Source organism: Prinia subflava, chromosome Z (genome assembly GCF_021018805.1).
Source record: "Prinia subflava isolate CZ2003 ecotype Zambia chromosome Z, Cam_Psub_1.2, whole genome shotgun sequence".
Classification (NCBI taxonomy): Eukaryota; Metazoa; Chordata; class Aves; order Passeriformes; family Cisticolidae; genus Prinia; species Prinia subflava.
In genome coordinates this window covers 35600796-35617772 of record NC_086283.1, presented here as the reverse complement: position 1 = coordinate 35617772, position 16977 = coordinate 35600796, and the positions used below count along the sequence as shown (strand labels likewise).

Genomic DNA, 16977 nt, shown 5'->3' with positions numbered 1-16977 from the left:
CTGGTAGTGAATGGTTGGATTCTGGTATCCAAAAAGATACCTAAAAAGAATAAAATTGAGGGCATAAAGTATTTATGAAAATACTACATTGTAATTCTGTCCACAAATATACTTAACTTTAAACTCACATTAAATCTAACAGTAGTAAGGAGAATTATGTAAATATTGATCTGTACTACCATGCCATTTTCTTTCAGAAATCAAGAAGAATATTTTCTGATCTAATTAAAACTTGATTTAATGATTGCATAGCACCTGGAAAGATAGGACCTTCTTCTGCAATTCTGGGAATTATTTGAGTAAATTTTGTTACTTGTACTGATTATGAAATAAGATTTGGAAGAGTAATACATTGTATTCCTTGTTCTATTGTGTTACAGTTTAGACTTTTAACCTCTGTAATAATAATAAGATTAATCCCTTGTCAACCATATAGGTGGGGGGTACTAATTACTCATAATTTTTTTCCCAGCTATGTGGAGCGGTCGTTTCACTCATTTAACAGAATCTTGGAATAACTTCAAAGGTCTAGATCCAGATTATGTAACATGGATGGATCTCATGGAGAAGCATGGGTACCATGCACAGAAGTTTGGGAAATTAGACTTTACTTCTGGACATCATTCAGTAAGGTAATCAGGTAGATTCTCCTGCTATGAGATGGGCAGCAATGAACAAATCATGTAGTAATCTGTCATGTGGTTTCAGTCTTCAGTTTAAATGATAGTAGCTTTAATTTAAAAGAAATTGTGTTAGGTACCTAGCAGAGATCAGTCCTGGAACTTTATGGAGAAGCAAGTATATCCCTTGCAGCTGTACTTGGCTTTTACCTGTAGATGAAAGGTAATACAGAAGACTCTTTCAAATAAAAATCTCAGGCCCAGTTTACAAATAAATAGTGTGTGGATCTGTGCCAAAATGTGGAGAAGGGTGCACAAGATGGAGTGCTATTTCTAGGTATTATTTTGTAGATGTGAGAAGAGCCATCCTGACATAAATGGATAACAAATAAGAAAGAAGATTCAGAAGCAGACCTAAAAAGGCTGAAAGTCTGCGTATAAAATAGATGCACAATTGTTTTTGCTCAATTGAATAACAATTTTCTTTTATGCAACAGCTGGAAATAGATTGCAGCTGAAAGTGTAAGGGAAGTTCTTCAGGAATTCATGATGCTTTTTGCTTGGAGGAAGAGTGAAGAAAACATTTTCTGCTGAGTATGTGACCTGTGTATCTATTTTCAGTAACCGTGTGGAAGCTTGGACTAGGGATGTTAACTTCTTGCTCCGACAAGAGGGAAGACCTATGGTGAAACTTACAGGCCATAGGAAGCAGTTTAGAGTGAAGGAAGCAGATTGGCAGACTACTGATAAAGCAGTAAATTGGATAAAGGAAGAAGCTGTTAACTTTACTCAACCATTTATTCTTTACTTGGGACTTAATTTACCACACCCATATCCATCACCCTATGCGGGAGAGAATTTTGGATCCTCTACATTTTTAACATCTCCCTATTGGCTTGAAAAGGTATGTAAATATAAAATTTAAATATAAATTTATAATAACTATACTTATTAAAATAGTATTTTATTCCTGATTTTTCAAGATAGACCCAGTTTTGGTATTTCACTACACAGTGAAAAAGTACTTGAATGAGATGTTAGATTTGTGATTAAAGGCTAAGCAAACAGAAGTGACAAATTTGTCTTTGTTGGGGGAAAAGTTTTTTGTTTAGCAGTAGTCATTGAATCAATAAGTAAGTATGGAGTTCAATGGCTAGAAACAGATTAAGAAAAATGAGATTGTTGCTCTTCTTTGCTGTAAATTTATATTTGTAATGGTCTGAAATTCATTGTTATGAACATTCTGTATCTTGCTAGTTAGAAATGATGCTATATGTAATGATTTTATCCTAGTTTAACAGTGAAAGATTGACTTTTTCTGCAGTATTGACCAAGAACATGAAGAAATATAAGATACAACAGAAGTTTTCCTTTTCTATTAACCTTTTCTGCACTACTGTAGGTTTTCAAGCACAGGAAATTGTCCTTATGCCTGTATGTGTAAAGTTAACAAATAACATTCATTCCAAAGGAGAAATACTTTTTCTCTGTCTTGTATAGTTCCTAGTTGCCATTATCTGCCATAAAATATGAATATATTATGGTAGATTTACTTGCAGAAAGGCATTAATATTCTCTGCAGCTGCAGAATTAGAATTAGGTTGATTAGACTTTATACTTCAAAAAAACCCTCCGTATGCAATTTATATAATGTGTGGCCTTTTCTATGAGAGAACTGATAAATCTCTTTATCTAGGTGTAAAATATGAATAAATATCAAAAACACAAATATTTAGAAAAAAAGGATTTACAAATGAAAGTTGAGAGATGTGATTTTTTTCATAATAGTGAGGGTTGTGGGTTCTTCTGGGAAAGATGAGAAGTTTGTGGGGAGAGGAAAAGCTTGGGTAAAGAACTTCTCATTTATAAACAACCAAGATCTACCTTAGTTATTACGGAAGACTTGCTGGATGCTAATTGCTAGGTTAGATTTATATTGGGAAGCATAGGTACTTTTTTTCAAGTCACAGAGTTATGACATCTTTGACTAATTTTTGTCATCTTTTATCCAGTCAGGGTAACTTAACTGCACAGTTTGCTGGGGTCCTTCCCACTACTGTGTATGCATACTGCATTGATTGGACCAAATATTACCACTGATTGACCATTGGCTGGTTCTTCTGTAATGTAGCTCTTTTTTGGTCATGGAAGAAGCAGTCTTAAAATCACAGGGGTAATCTCACAAAGAAGTTTGATCACATAGGTGAAGAACTGAACTGTCTTGTTTATTTGGGCTGTAATACAGAACAGAGTATCAATGTGGTACGTTTGTGAGACCCTGCATTGTTAACCAGATGGCCCCCTGTATTTTGCACAACCTGTCATTTTTTCAGGGCATGTAGCTTCTTTCCTGGTTATGAATTATATTTCTTAGTTTAAGATGATTCCAATATTTAGACACTCTAAAATGAGTTCCTTTCCTTGGTTTCAACCAATCCCTTTCCACCAAGGAACCAATACCAATAGATAGAAGGGAAAAACCAGTTTACTAACAAGTGAAACAGCAACATGCAAAAAATAGCAGTGAATAATCACTGGATACAAACTCACTGACTCTCAGGAGCTCAGTGGGAACAAAGAGACCCCAAACTGGTGGAGTGCTGCCCCTTTCTAATCTGACAGCCCCGCACTGCTGACTGCCTGCGGGGGGCAAAGGGGAAATGGTGTCAGACACTTTCCAAGGTGGCACCTGCCACCAGTAACTATGCACTCCAAGAAACAAAGGGAATGAATGGCAGCAAACCCTCCTGGGAAGGTTGGAGCTTACGAAGGTCTAGCGGCAGATGGGAAGTTCTGGCACATGTGAAGTCAGCACCGCTGCTTGCTGCTCCCTCTTGCACCCATTGGAGTCTGCTGGTGTTGGTGCTGGTGTCTTCAATCTGCTGATGTGCTGAAGAAGGGAACAAGGAAAACTGGTCTCTGGATACTGATCTGGGGTGGGCCAATCTACAGGAGCCTGATCAAGCTTCACTGCCTATAGGGTTTGTAAAGATCACTGGGAATAGGGTTTCTGTTTGCTAAATGCAATTTTCCCAAGTTGCTACAGTTGCTGTATCAATCCCCTTTTGAGGCAGAGTCTCCTCCTTCAGCAAAATAGGAAGTCAGCTTGGGTTTCTTGACCTTTTAAAGCGACTGGCACCTCCCAGCTGCCCTCTAATTCCAGTTCCAGCCATGCTTCCAGTCTTAAAGACACAGTAATAATCTTAGGGCACAGATAGATCTGGAATACAGTAACATTTTGGGTTACCCATGACATTACTATAGACAAAGGGATTGTGGCCTTTTGAATCCTTAAAACTAGGCTGAAGTCCTGTAGAAGATAATCATGGACAGAGAGGGACATTTTTTGCTCTCTTATCTTAAGCAGCTAAAGTCCAAAATGTAACTTTATGAAGCCAAGGACCTTGAGAAATAAGAAAATGACTAAAGCAGTACTATTTTATTTTTATGATTTTTTTCCAGCAGTGTGTTTCCTATATGTGAGAAATGACCACTCACTTTAAAATTTTAAAAGGTTTATTAAACCTTAACAAATACAAAAGACCAAAAAAAAGGCACCGCTGGTAGCATGGAACTCAACCGCCCTGTGCTCACCCACAAAATGGCTGCTCCGCATTTTATATCTCGTGCCAATCAACTCTTCTTTGCTGTTCATTGGTGGAGACTGCCTTCTTGCAACTTGATTGGAGCCCAGGTGTTGCCAAGCTGTGCCTCCTAGTAACAAGCTTGCCCTCCCCCCAAATGCCCTAACTTCCAAGGCCATGCAGTGACAATACTAGGGGGAGGGGAAAGAGGATTATAGGAAGAACATACCGCAGTATCAATATCAATAAAACTTGTCTTAACACACATTAATATTCATACCTTAATTGTGAGAGTCAACCATTGCATTACCTATCTATAACATATAGATCCTAAGGAAACTTACATTTGGTGTGCATTAGACTGTTAACAAAGCCAGGTTTTACTGCTGTGTGCACTTGAAGAACTCTTGCAGATTTATCAACTTGTTTAGCTGTCAGGCTTTTCCTCCAAGTAACAAGTGAAAGTCCAAGAGGAAATTGCCTAAGATTCCCTTTTATTTAAGGGAATATTTACAAGTATGACAGCCAAGGCTAAATGTGTATGTCATATTTCAAGACTCTAAAGCTAGTACTGAAGCAGATAATATCTGCAACTATGTCTGGTTTGAATATACAAATAGATCGGCTTTTTAGTTTCACACTGGTCTTACATTTCTTTATAACTAAATGGATTGACGTATGTAGAAACATGTAGGAAGTATTAGAAAATAGGATTTATGTAGTCAGTTCTTTTTATCAAGATGCAAAGACTTGTCATCACTGTTCTGGAGGCTTTCCCAGATGACTCTGCTCTAGAAGAGTGTTCTGTGTTATCTCTCTTAAAAATATACAGTGGTTGGTGAAGCACATATTTGTGGCTCCTAGCCTTAGTTTCTAGTTGATTCTCATAGGTTTTTAAAAAAACAATTTACCTATGGAAGCTGTGGAGGTAACTGCATGGTATAACAAGTAAGCACCTAGTGTTTCCTGGGCCACAAATTGAGAACTGTGAATTTGTGCTATATTTTTTTAAAATTAAATCTGTGTTTAAAAAGTTATTTAATCCACTTTCTAAAGTAATGTTAATTTTCTCTTATTTTTTAGGTAAATTATGAAGCTATTAAAATACCCAAGTGGTCTTCTCTTTCAGAGATGCATCCAGTAGACTATTACTCATCGTACACCAAGAATTGCACAGGAGAGTTTACAAAGGAAGAAGTGAGAAATATTAGAGCATTTTATTATGCTATGTGTGCAGAGACAGATGCAATGCTGGGTAGGTAATGTGTTATTACACAGTAGGTTTTCTAGTTCTGATTTTTTTAAAAAAAATGCTGGTAGGGCTGTTCTTTGGGGGAAAAATATAGAATACTCACATCTGGGAGTAAGTTGTAGAAGTTGCTTATTCAGTCTATATGACAAATGACATTATAGCTGTTGGAGTCCAGGATATCCCTCTGGCTGCCCTGGAGGGTTTGAAGACTGTACAGGGGGGTCAGTTAGACCCACACAGATCCCAGGAGGACACTGACTCTGATTCCTGTCCATGGGAGTGAACACTCACATGCAGGAAGAATCACAAATCCTAAGAATTTAAAATAAGTAGTGGATGGTTTATTATAGAATATAAATATAGAAATTAGGATTCTTAGTATATGGGGCTGAAGAGACAAGATGGAGGAATTGGAGAGTGGCCCCTGTCCTCCTTGTTCTTGCTCTCATCCCCCATCTTGTGCTGAGTTGGGTTTTAGAGATTGGCTTAGAGTAGAACTGACATGTTAGTATAGGTAGTAGGCATTGGTACAATTTTGTAAATAAAAAATACGTCTCGGACAGTGGTTGGGTCAAAGGTACCGTACTTAAGGTGCGGGGCTCTCTGATCCGCCCCAGTCCAGCCGCGTGTCCTGCTCTGCTGGGGATGCCTTGCAAAGCTGGACAAGAACTGATAGATAATTAAGAATAAACAGCTTGATAACACGAACTGCTGGACTCAATTTGTCGTCTCTGGCTTCGGTGTGAAACACCCAGGGCGAAGAGAAGACTGAAAACCTTATTACCTCTGGGAACAGCAACCCAGAGGAAACTCCCAGGGAACAGCAACCTTGGGGGAACCCTTAGTACCTTGGGGAACAACCCCAAGGAGAATCTCAGGGAATCAACAACCCTGAGAGATAGCCTTTTAGGTGAACTGAGAGCACTCTGAAAAGTAATCACAGCCAGCAGTCAGAAGCTCTGTAGAAAACCAGTGACTGCAGCAAAATATTGCATGAAACATTGCACCAGTTTAAAACCCAGTGGGAAAATTAACCCATGCAAGCTGCCCCTCTTCCCCCATTTCCATTTGATGGCACTAGGAGAGACCACAAGTGGGAACAACAACTTTACTGAAAAGCTTGCGATAAACACAATATCAATAAAAGAGGACACAAAGGTAGAATGCTCTACCCAAAAGGAGGGTGTTCACCAATGAAAAAGCAGAACCACTCCCCTAAGAAAGTACTCAGTGTGTTTTTCCTGGACAAAGATGGCACCTGTCCTCTCCATCCCCTCAACACTGGACCATGCAGCTCAGGAAAACAAAAGCAATGAGACAAAAAAGTTTCTGCAGTTTATTATCCTTCCCTCAGCCTGGAAACAATGGTAAACAGGGACAAAACAAAGCCTGGAGAGCTATTTAATCCAGATAAAGGGTCCTGCTGCTGAGAGTGCTGGCCCTGACAGTGGCAGCAGTGGCAGAAGCAGTAGCAGCAGAGGTGGTGGCAGCAGTTTGTCTCATCTTCCTGCTGCTTCAGCAATAGTTACAGCTTGTCAGGATGTCAGGAACAGTTACAGTCTCCCATGACTTCAGCAACAGGTAAGGAAACAGTTCACACCTTTCCACCACTGAGGAAGACTGAATGAACTTCAAGACACCTTGTTGTTTCCTGCTGAAACCCATGCCCCCTCCATGACACAGGTGGTATGTTATCAAACAGTGCTGGGAACTCCACCTGTCTTTTCCTCTGTACCCAGGACACCCATGTACAAGAGAAACTAAATTTCTTTGATTAAATGCTAACTGAAATAATGGGAAAGAAGCTGATCTTTTAGGCATATGCCCAAAACCAGGATAGCATATTAGTTTGGTAAAGTGAATCAAAAGACACAGAATTGCTCTTCCTCCTATTATAAATGGAAAGAGATCAATGCAAGACTTACAGCTTTAGGAAATGAAAGGGTTGCAAAGTAACTGCACTGCAGTTGTAATTTTGTAACATCTTTTAACTAGTATGTTTAGAGATGAATCATCCTAAAGTTTTACTATTTAAGATGCCTAAGTGCTTTGCTTAACTACCAACTTTATTGATCTTGGCCTTGTCTTTGTTGCACAAATGTACATACAAAAAGAGAGGAGTAAATGTTATGTCTTCGTTGCACAAATATGTGCAACAAGAGAGGAGTTTCCTCCACTGTCTAGGAGGGTTGCTTGAAATCTGCATGCTGCTTTGCAGGTACAGACCTTGGAAGAAGTATTTTGAGTGTATCCTTTTCAGTATCTTTTTGTTGTTGCAGGTGAGATTATTTCAGCTCTGCAAGATACTGGGCTTCTTGGAAAAACAATCATTATATTCACCGCAGATCATGGAGAACTTGCTATGGAACACCGTCAGTTCTATAAGATGAGCATGTATGAGGGAAGTTCCCATGTTCCTCTTTTAGTTATGGGGCCAGGTGTAAGAGAGCAGCAGCAAATATCAGATGTAGTATCTCTTGTGGATATATATCCTACTATGCTCGGTGAGTTAAGTCATTTCAGATGACAATTTTTTTCCCCCTTACCATTACTATTCTGCATTTGTATCATAGTCAGAATAATGTCTCCACTTTGAGGTCATATAGTAACACAGCAGGAGGTAATTTATCTGTGGACCGTATACATGGTTCTAATGGACTTAACAGAAGAAGTTAAAAAGTGGATGAAAAAATGAAATGAACTGATGATCTTCCTTATTGCTGTTACTGTCATCCACATAATTACACTGACTGATTATATATAGGATTATTTGTTACTAAAGAAAGGGAATAAAACCCATTTTAGATATGAGTAAACCTTGCTAGCTTCCATACCCAACAGTTTACTATAGAAATTACAATGTAAGTGCATCCAGAGATGAGAGTAAACCTCAAAGGAGGGGCAGGTTCATTAACTTAGCAAAGTAGTATGTTTTATGAAGGGTCGTGTGAAAGACATGTGATGAAAGCTTTATATAAGAAACGTACAAATGATCTGGGCAAGTGTGAAAAGATGTGATAATGGATACCCATTCTTACCTTATGAGATATGAAAATACTCAGTATTGGACAGAGAATCAAATAAAAAGAACTAAACTTAAATTACTTAGATGGAAATCACTTTTAAGAGGGAATTTTTGAACAGTTATCTGTGATAAATCATGCAAGAGATAATTCTGATTGGAATTAAACATCGGGTTATGTTGTCTTTTGAGGCTTTATCTGTGATCTTTTAGGCTTCCAATCAGAAAAAAATGTTCTTTTCAAATCAGTCTGGAAGGCTTGCTCTCTAAGAGGTGTCACATATTCACTGCAATTGCCTGGAGAGCATGAGTGAATGAAACTGTACTTCTAGCAGTAAATGTCAGTGAAAAATACACTTCTTCATTTTTTAAAGTTGATTTTCTAAAATCTAAACAGAAGTTATTTATCTGTTTGTGTCTTCTCAAAACTTTTGAACCGGTTATCCAGTTAAAAATAGGATGTAAAATCTGAGTGGCTTTCTCTTCCAAATTTTGACATCAAATTGTTATGTATGTATATATGTCTGTACTAGATATGGATCTTGTACAAGTTATGGTAGCCTATATAAAGAGCCTATATAAAGAAGAAAAATCTCTTCTTTGTCCCTTTTCCCCAAGTAACATTGGTCAGATGGTTTAACATCCTTCCATCTTTTCCTCCTGTGGGGGTTTTCATTTGGGCTTTTTTTTCCCCAGAACTTTGTGTGTATAATCCAGTCCTTCTGTTCTGGGAGTTCCTCTTCTCTGTACTCTGAATGTCAAAAAGGCATGTATGACGACAATGGAAACTGAAGAGCCATCTCTATCATGTATTGCGTTCTTAGTCTGCATGCTGCATCTGACTAGTGAGGAAACAGATTTCAAGTTGATTTTTGTGACAAATTTAATTGCTTTGCTTTGTGTTGTCTCAGGGTAATAATCTCTCTTATGATGCTATCAAATGCTTTGCTCAAGACTGCCTCCTGCAGAGGCTTTGAGAATAAGTGCAAATGTTTTGATTCCAGCAGAATCTGTGTGATATGAAAATACAGTCAGAAGTGCAACAGCTCTTGCATTTTATAACAGGATGTAGCGTAATCTCCAGGCAGAACTAGCTTTGTTGGTCTGTATGGAAGTACCTTTGGCTCTCTATTGGAAAAGCAGGAGCTGCTGAAAGTGGCTGTAACATTCTTTGCACAAGGGAATCCAGTTACTGCAAGTAATAATGTTACTGGTTTAGGATGACAGAAGAGCCCATATCCCTTTTTCATTTGTTGGAATGGGGTATGTATTTGCTCAAATCTTTTTGCCCATGCATGCCCAGGAGCTGCATGCTGGGTTTACACATTACCGGTCTTCCTAGTGCTTAGATGCTGGCTGGACAGAGGACAAAAAAGAAGACGTTTGCTGGTGGAGGAAAGAGTCACCTATGAGCAATTTATATGCACAGAGTATTACCACCCAGCACAGAACAGATTAAATACTGCCATGGTGCTGTGTGAAATGTAAAGTTTTGAATTTTGAATTACTGTAGACAATGTTCAGTGGGGTGATTAAAAGTAGCAGTATTGTCATACATGGTTTTTAGGACATGCTTGGGATTCTCAGCTAGGTTTTTAGAATGTTTCTGAAAACCTTTGCAGCCTTTTAACCTGATTTTCGGGAGCTAGAGAAACTTGTGGTAGAAGTTGATGCTGAGGAGCATATGGATATTAAGCATCTTCTAGTGGCTGTCTGGTGGGCTGTGGAGTCATCCAGTGTTTGCCGTACATGCACTATGTTGATACCACCTCAAATATCATCTTTATCTCCAGTCCTGCTAGTCAAGCAAGTGGATCTAGTTCTTAAGTGTCCCCACAAGTTATAGGTGATAATGTCTTTTAGAAAGTATTTCATTGTTCACTAATGAATGATGCTGCAGATGAGCTTAGCAGTGTTATTGTTCGAGAAATAAACCGTTACATGTTTGATGTGGAGCTTGTAGGGTCGTTTCATGCTGTGTTATTTTTCTCCTGCCTGATGTAGTCAGAGCAGAAGAGGAATGTTTGCAACCATGATTAAGGAATAAAACACCATGAACCATCAAAGGAGACTATTGTGATCCATTTTCACAAACTTCTGTTAAAGGTTGAGTTATATATAGGTGATACATTTGATCAAGATGGTAGGCAGCTTGCCTTGGGAAGTTCCTTAAGGTATTTTTATTGAAAGCATATTTTATTATCAACATTCAGACACAGGTAGCATTGTGTTTTTAAATCATGAAAATCATCAGGCTTTTTAAATCATGAAAGTTGCAGTAGCATTTTGGTTTTGTGTATATTTCCTTAGATGTAGCAAGGATTCCTGTCCCACAGAACCTCAGTGGCTATTCTCTTATACTGCTACTATATGAAAAGGCTGAGAGTGAAGCATCAGCCAGAGGACCTCGGCCCTCATGGGTACTGAGTGAGTTCCATGGGTGCAATGTGAATTCCTCCGTGTATATGCTGAGAACTGGCAAGTGGAAATACATCACATACTCAGATGGCTCTTCAGTACTGCCCCAACTCTTTGGTATGCTACCTTTTTGTGTTGACTAATGTATTAATTTACTTTTATACAAAATGAATCTTAATTGACATTTTGTGTGTTACAGACCTTACTGCTGATCCAGATGAGCTTACAAATGTTGCCGTAAAATTCCCAGTAACTGTACATTCCTTGGACAAAATACTTCGCTCTATAGTAAATTATCCAAAGGTTTCTTCTTCTGTTCAGGAGTATAATAAAAAACAGTTTATCAGCTGGAAACAAAGTTTGGGTCACAATTACTCAAGTGTTATTGCAAACCTTAGATGGCATCAAGACTGGTTAAAGGACCGAAAAAAGTATGAGAATGCAATTGAAAAGTGGCTTGGTAAGTAGATACAGACAACATGGATCTCATTTGAATGAGGATATCTTAATATTATATATTTGTAATATTATTTGTAATAATACTGTATTTCAGGTGTTAGAATTATTTTCTTATATAACACATTGAAAGTAAAGATTCTTGAACTATTACTGCTTTGTGTCAGAAAGCCAAGAGCATTTTATATAGCTAGCTAGCACAACAAAACCAGAGTTTCAGATGTTATTGTTCTGTAAGTGTAAGTAAGTGTATACAGAAAGAGTAGTATGCAAATACTAATTGTGTGTATGGAATATTTAGCTGATTGCAAAAGTACAGAGTATTAAGCATTTGAACTCAACAGGAACTTCCGTTTATAAGGAAAAGCAAGGATTATAAAATTTAGTGAAGTACCAGTTACAGTGAAATTTGCTGTGTGTATTATAAGTCTAGATTGAGTACACATTAATCCACTTCATAGAATCTATAGTTAAAATATAATCAACAAGTTGGTAACCAGTACAGATCAGAACATAGAATTGGTTTATGCAAGTACTTAACTATATCAGCATTCCTGTGTTACATGTGATTAACTCCACATGTTCTCGGGGTCTGCCTGCTAATCTCTTGCTTCTGGATCTGGTGCTTACCACTCCCTGCTGTTTAAAATTCCATAATATGCATAGGCTCCTAATTGAACATATGTATAAGTGAAGAAGAATCTGATTTCTTATCATAAATTTTAAGAAAAAAATCAACAAAACAACCCCCTCTTGCCAAACCTATGAGTAGAGCAGTTCTCTGAAAAATTATAGTGTGATTTGCATAACATCGAATAAAAACTACAAATGCAGTTAGATTGTGCAAGTAAATGCTTTAACGATGCATCAGTGAGTGGAGAACTGAAACCTAAAATGTACACAGAGGAGACTCAATTGAAGTTTACTGGAAGAGTTAACAGAAAAATACTATTTCAGTGACCTGACAAAAAAAGTAGTTTTGAAAGTAAGTAAGATTTAGGTAACAACTCTTCCACTTAAGGGAATATGTAATTACAGCAGCACTTAGGTTTGCTAATTCTTGGTCACCATCATTGCTGCTATAGTACCAGCGCAAAATCTTCATACATAAAATGTTTTCTGGAATCTGTTATTAAATGCTCAGTAGTAGCAGTACTTCGGTAAAAATAAACATAAACTTAAGACATATTTTTTGATGGCTACACACTCATTTCATAAGCAACTTACCACACAGAGTTAAAAAAACTTGAAACCCCGTAGCACATGCAATTATAATTCTTATTAAAATTAGTTGAGGTGTGGTTGAAATTACTTAAACAAAATAAATGGGCTGCATAATCAGATGAAGTAATTATGAAGATTTATATGAAAGTTTGTTCAAGAGAAGAAAGAATAAAAACATTTCCTCACTTTCCAGAGATCTGGACAGAATGCAGTATATTGTTCAAAATGGAGTAAAATAAAATTATGGTAAACTGGATGTGTTTTATGTGTGTGCTTCTTAATGACTGAATCTTTAAAATGTAGGGAAAATTTTGTCAGCTCTGTGAACAGTGCTTTCTTTGAAGAGATGCGCTTTTAAGACTCACTAATGTTAAGTTTACAAAAGTGCCATTTGTGATACGCTCTGAAATAGAAGAACAGGGAAAAAAACCTTGCCAACCATGTCTTCTGCCACAGATCGTCCTGCATGGGGGCAGGCTTCTCAAAAAATCAGGAAACCCCAGGAATGTGCCAGCTCACAGAGCAGAATTTATTGTTCAGTAGACCACATAAAAACATTCTTTGGCTGGGTCACATGGCTTGCAGTCTGATACAGAATATGTATCCTCCAAAAACACAAAGTAGAAATATGAAAGATAAATTATTAAAACAGAATGCTGCACTTGATAGTGTGGTATTTAGAAACGTTTTAATATCTGTATAATTAAAAAGATTTGTGTTTTTCTGGACACTAGAACTTAAGTGTTTATGACAATGGGAGTCAGATCTGGGAAATGGTGATGGTAGGTAACATGGACTAGAAAAGATTAAAAAATAATTGGATGCCTTTACTTCAGGAAAAAGTGTAAGAAACTTAGATTAATAGAAGGCATAAAATAATTCAGAAAAGCAGAACTTCCTTTGTGTGCTGCTGTGTTCTCTGTAATTTTTTTACTCCCTTCCTTAGTTCTACCAGTGTTCCATGAAGTTTCTTTAGTAGCATGACTAGAATTACTCCTTTGTGCTTTTATTTTCTTGGTCTCCTTATAGACTCTTAGCAGGGATTTCTAGCTGTGAACACTGTAAAGGGATACAAGTTCCTAAATTTTTGGCTCCTGGAGTACTATTTTCAAACTTAACTTTCAAAAATATTGAATATGATTTTCTTTTACAGGAGATGTTGATGCTCTTCTGTGTATCCATTGTAACTGTTGATATTTGACTGGCTGGATTGGGATGGATAGGTCCTCTTCCCCAGCAAATCTAATTTAAAGCCCTTTTCAGGAGTCTAGCAAGTCTCTGACCAAAGATGCTTTTACCCAGCTTTGTCAGATGGGTCCCAGGAAACCAGGGCATGACAAATAGGCTGTGTGACCAAAGTCCTAACTATGGCACCATGGTTTGAATTATTTTTTGCCCCTGCCAAGTTCATCTGGCCATTTCATAATAACATAATTTCATAACCTGTGAGCCCATAAAGAAAATGCACATTATTACATCTATCATTTTAGTTTCAGATTGCTCAGGTAGAGCTAGAAATAAGCCTTTGAAATATAAAGAAGTGTGTCAATTGTGTTACGAGCCATTAGCAACAAGAATAAAGCCTATTGTTTATCACTGACCTCTTCTTTTGATTCCAGCTAGCTCCAGGGAGAAAGAGGATAGTGATAAGGTCCTTGAGATCGCCAAGCAGTGATTGCACAGCTGAGGATTGATAAAGGATTGCACAGGACCAGTGTGCTGGCAATTCCAGACCAACTTCATTATCAGAAAGAAACCAGGCTACACAGGCAATGAGAAAGGCTTGCACAGCCTTTTTTGAACAGGGGTGGTACAGACAAGAGGATACATTCTCGGGCCAATCACATAACATAAGGGGAGGAGGGAGGGAATAACAGGAATAGAGATGGACTAATCAGGGCATTACAGGGGCGTGGCTGGGACAAGCCAGCCTATGAAACATCAAACTGGGGAGAACATTCTAGAGAGCTGGGCTGGGTTCTGGGTGATGGACAAACAGTGGGAGTGGGGTAAAGTAACTCTTTTAACTGAGTGACACCGGGACAAAACCATTAACAGGGAGGGAAGGGATAAACCATTTAAACAGATTACCACAATCGTTAATTTTTAAAACTTTAGAAAACCTGGATAGCACTATCATCTTTCAAGCTGATTTTTCACTCTTCTTTTCCTCGTGGTTTTTTTTTAGATTTTAAAGTGAAAGATAATGTGTATCTTTCTGAAGTACCTTGCAGTCAAATGTTGCTTTACAGCTTTTGATAAGCATAGGTACCTGTTTCAGCTTTTGTGAAGTCACATTACCTTTAATTCCTCTCTCTTACTCAAGGTGCAATGACTGGAAGGTTAAAATTAAAATTGGAAGCACTAAAACTCCCCTAAAATATCTTTAATCTTACCCATGGAACTATCCTGAGGTCTTTAGGCATATGTAATACTGAAAATTCCACTGAGGCATTGAGCCATGACAAGCTGGTATTTTTATGCAATTCCTTGTAAACACTAAATCTGTATATATAACCTTATTGTTTTTAGAGCAGTTCCTTACTGAAAATCTAAAGAAACTCTGAGATTTAATAAAATGTAATGAATAACAGCATATATAATATGGTAAAAAAAAATTATTCTTCACAATAAACCACCATGCTTTTCTTTGGAATTATAATTTTTTATTTCTGTAATAGTAATAAAAATTACCAGAAAAGTGCAAATATCCCCTTTGCATTGTCTGAGATCCTGAGCCATTTACAACATGAACACCACCTGCTCATGATGCAGGATGGGTGTCTGTGTGTGTGCGCTGTGCTTATAGACGTATTGCCCTTCATTGTAAACCAAGAAATTCATCTATAAAATGCAAGATTTTTTGAGAAACACTGCAGTAAAGATTAATCAGAGGCTGCAATATAAAATATTTTTGTTCTATTTCATACAAACTGTGAATAAAGTATACTTATGAGAAGTAGTCACAATCCTAAGTCTTAAAATATCATGTCATAGATACACAAATTAACAGGAAAGTGCGCTCTAACGATTGTGAAGTGGAACATGTTTGCTTCAGGGAGCACCAGGTGATTATGAAGAAAGTCTAAATAAAGTCTTCCAAGTTGCCTATTCTATTATGAATTGCTGAGTAACTCTAATCACAAATTGGTGAACTACTGGCACCCTCTCCCAGCGGCATTCATCAAGTAGATACACCCATCTTGCTTATCACATTTCTAGTAGTGATTGGCAGGGACCTCCAAAAATGTTTGAGGAAACGTTTGTGTTAGTTATACAAATACGTTTTGGAAAAGGATTATTCTTCACACGAATGCATAGAAACTTGGTCTCGTAACCAGATTATATCTGGAGTGCTACTTAAAAGCCTTTCAAAATATTTACTTAGCAAAAGGTTCCTAGAAATTATTCTTCTTTCACAATAACTAATAGCAAAAAATTTGGAGGTCAGGATGCTATCAAGTAACTAAACGTATTAACTAAACAGCTATAATTTCATAGGAAAAACAGTGGACTGGAAATAATTTACTATTAGTGAATTAGAAAAAAATTATCTAAATGAATAACTTTCATCGTCATATTCTAGCTCATCTTCCTCATCATCCTCCAAAAGTCCATATTTAAATCTGTGATAAATTGTGCCATCCTTGCCCATATATACAATGTCATCTTCGTCATCACCATCTTCATAATCTCTATCTCTGTATTCAATCACTTGGTCCTCGTGGTAACTGGGATTCTTGTGGTAGTTGCTCACAGAGGAAGAAAAGGTTTTGGAGTGATTTGTCAGCTTCTCATACCGACCTTTGTTGGCGGGCTGGGTTTTTGTTCGTGCCTTTCTCCAGATGAATACAATGGCTCCAATGACAAGCAGAAGCAAAATGCAAGTGATAACAAAGAAAGTAGTTTTGGTTTTTTGCCTGGGGGGTAGAGTTGTCTGTAATACACAGTCATCTACAACGGCAATCAAAAACAAAAGAACAACAACAAAAAAAAAGGATGAAATGAGCTGGCATGTGTGTGTGTGTGTGTGTTTGTGTGTATCTTAAAAGTCTGGTACAGTATGTCTGGTGCAGTAATAGCAGTCAACAAAATACCTAGCTTTTCTGGGACCACAATGGTGTTTTTGTTGTTCTTATGCAGTAAGGATATCTATTCTTAATTCTTTGATTTGAAATAATGAGAAAGAAGCAGAAAAGCTAACAGGCACACAAATGCAATGATTCAGAAGCCTGTTCATTGAAGTAAAGCTAATTCATAAACCAGTCAGTTTATGAAATGCCTGGCCATTTAACATAGTGGTTGTGAGTGTGAGAAGTAGCCATCTCCAGCACCAGACATAGTGGTTGTTATTTGACTAAAACCTTCCCTGTTCTTGATGAAGCAGTAGAAACACACTGT

The 16977-nt window shown here is 37.5% G+C and overlaps 2 protein-coding genes across 3 annotated transcripts in view; one reads left to right on the top strand and one right to left on the bottom strand.

Moving 5' to 3' along the window:
- The window catches only part of ARSK (arylsulfatase family member K), a 28021-nt gene that overhangs the window by 5629 nt on the left and 5415 nt on the right, over positions 1–16977 (top strand). Inside the window, exons 3-8 of the mRNA XM_063422834.1 lie at positions 473–632; positions 1242–1524; positions 5288–5459; positions 7736–7960; positions 10789–11013; positions 11096–11356. Coding sequence (XP_063278904.1) covers positions 473–632; positions 1242–1524; positions 5288–5459; positions 7736–7960; positions 10789–11013; positions 11096–11356 — 1326 coding nt within the window. The remainder of the gene's footprint in view (positions 1–472; positions 633–1241; positions 1525–5287; positions 5460–7735; positions 7961–10788; positions 11014–11095; positions 11357–16977) is intronic.
- Positions 15202–16977, bottom strand: part of PCSK5 (proprotein convertase subtilisin/kexin type 5) — a 225742-nt gene continuing 223966 nt past the window's right edge. Inside the window, exon 37 of one of the 2 annotated variants that reach the window (XM_063422829.1) lies at positions 15202–16530. In XM_063422829.1, the coding sequence (XP_063278899.1) occupies positions 16127–16530 (404 nt within the window). In that variant the 3' untranslated portion in view covers positions 15202–16126. The remainder of the gene's footprint in view (positions 16531–16977) is intronic. The other variant, XM_063422828.1, reaches the window with a different exon arrangement.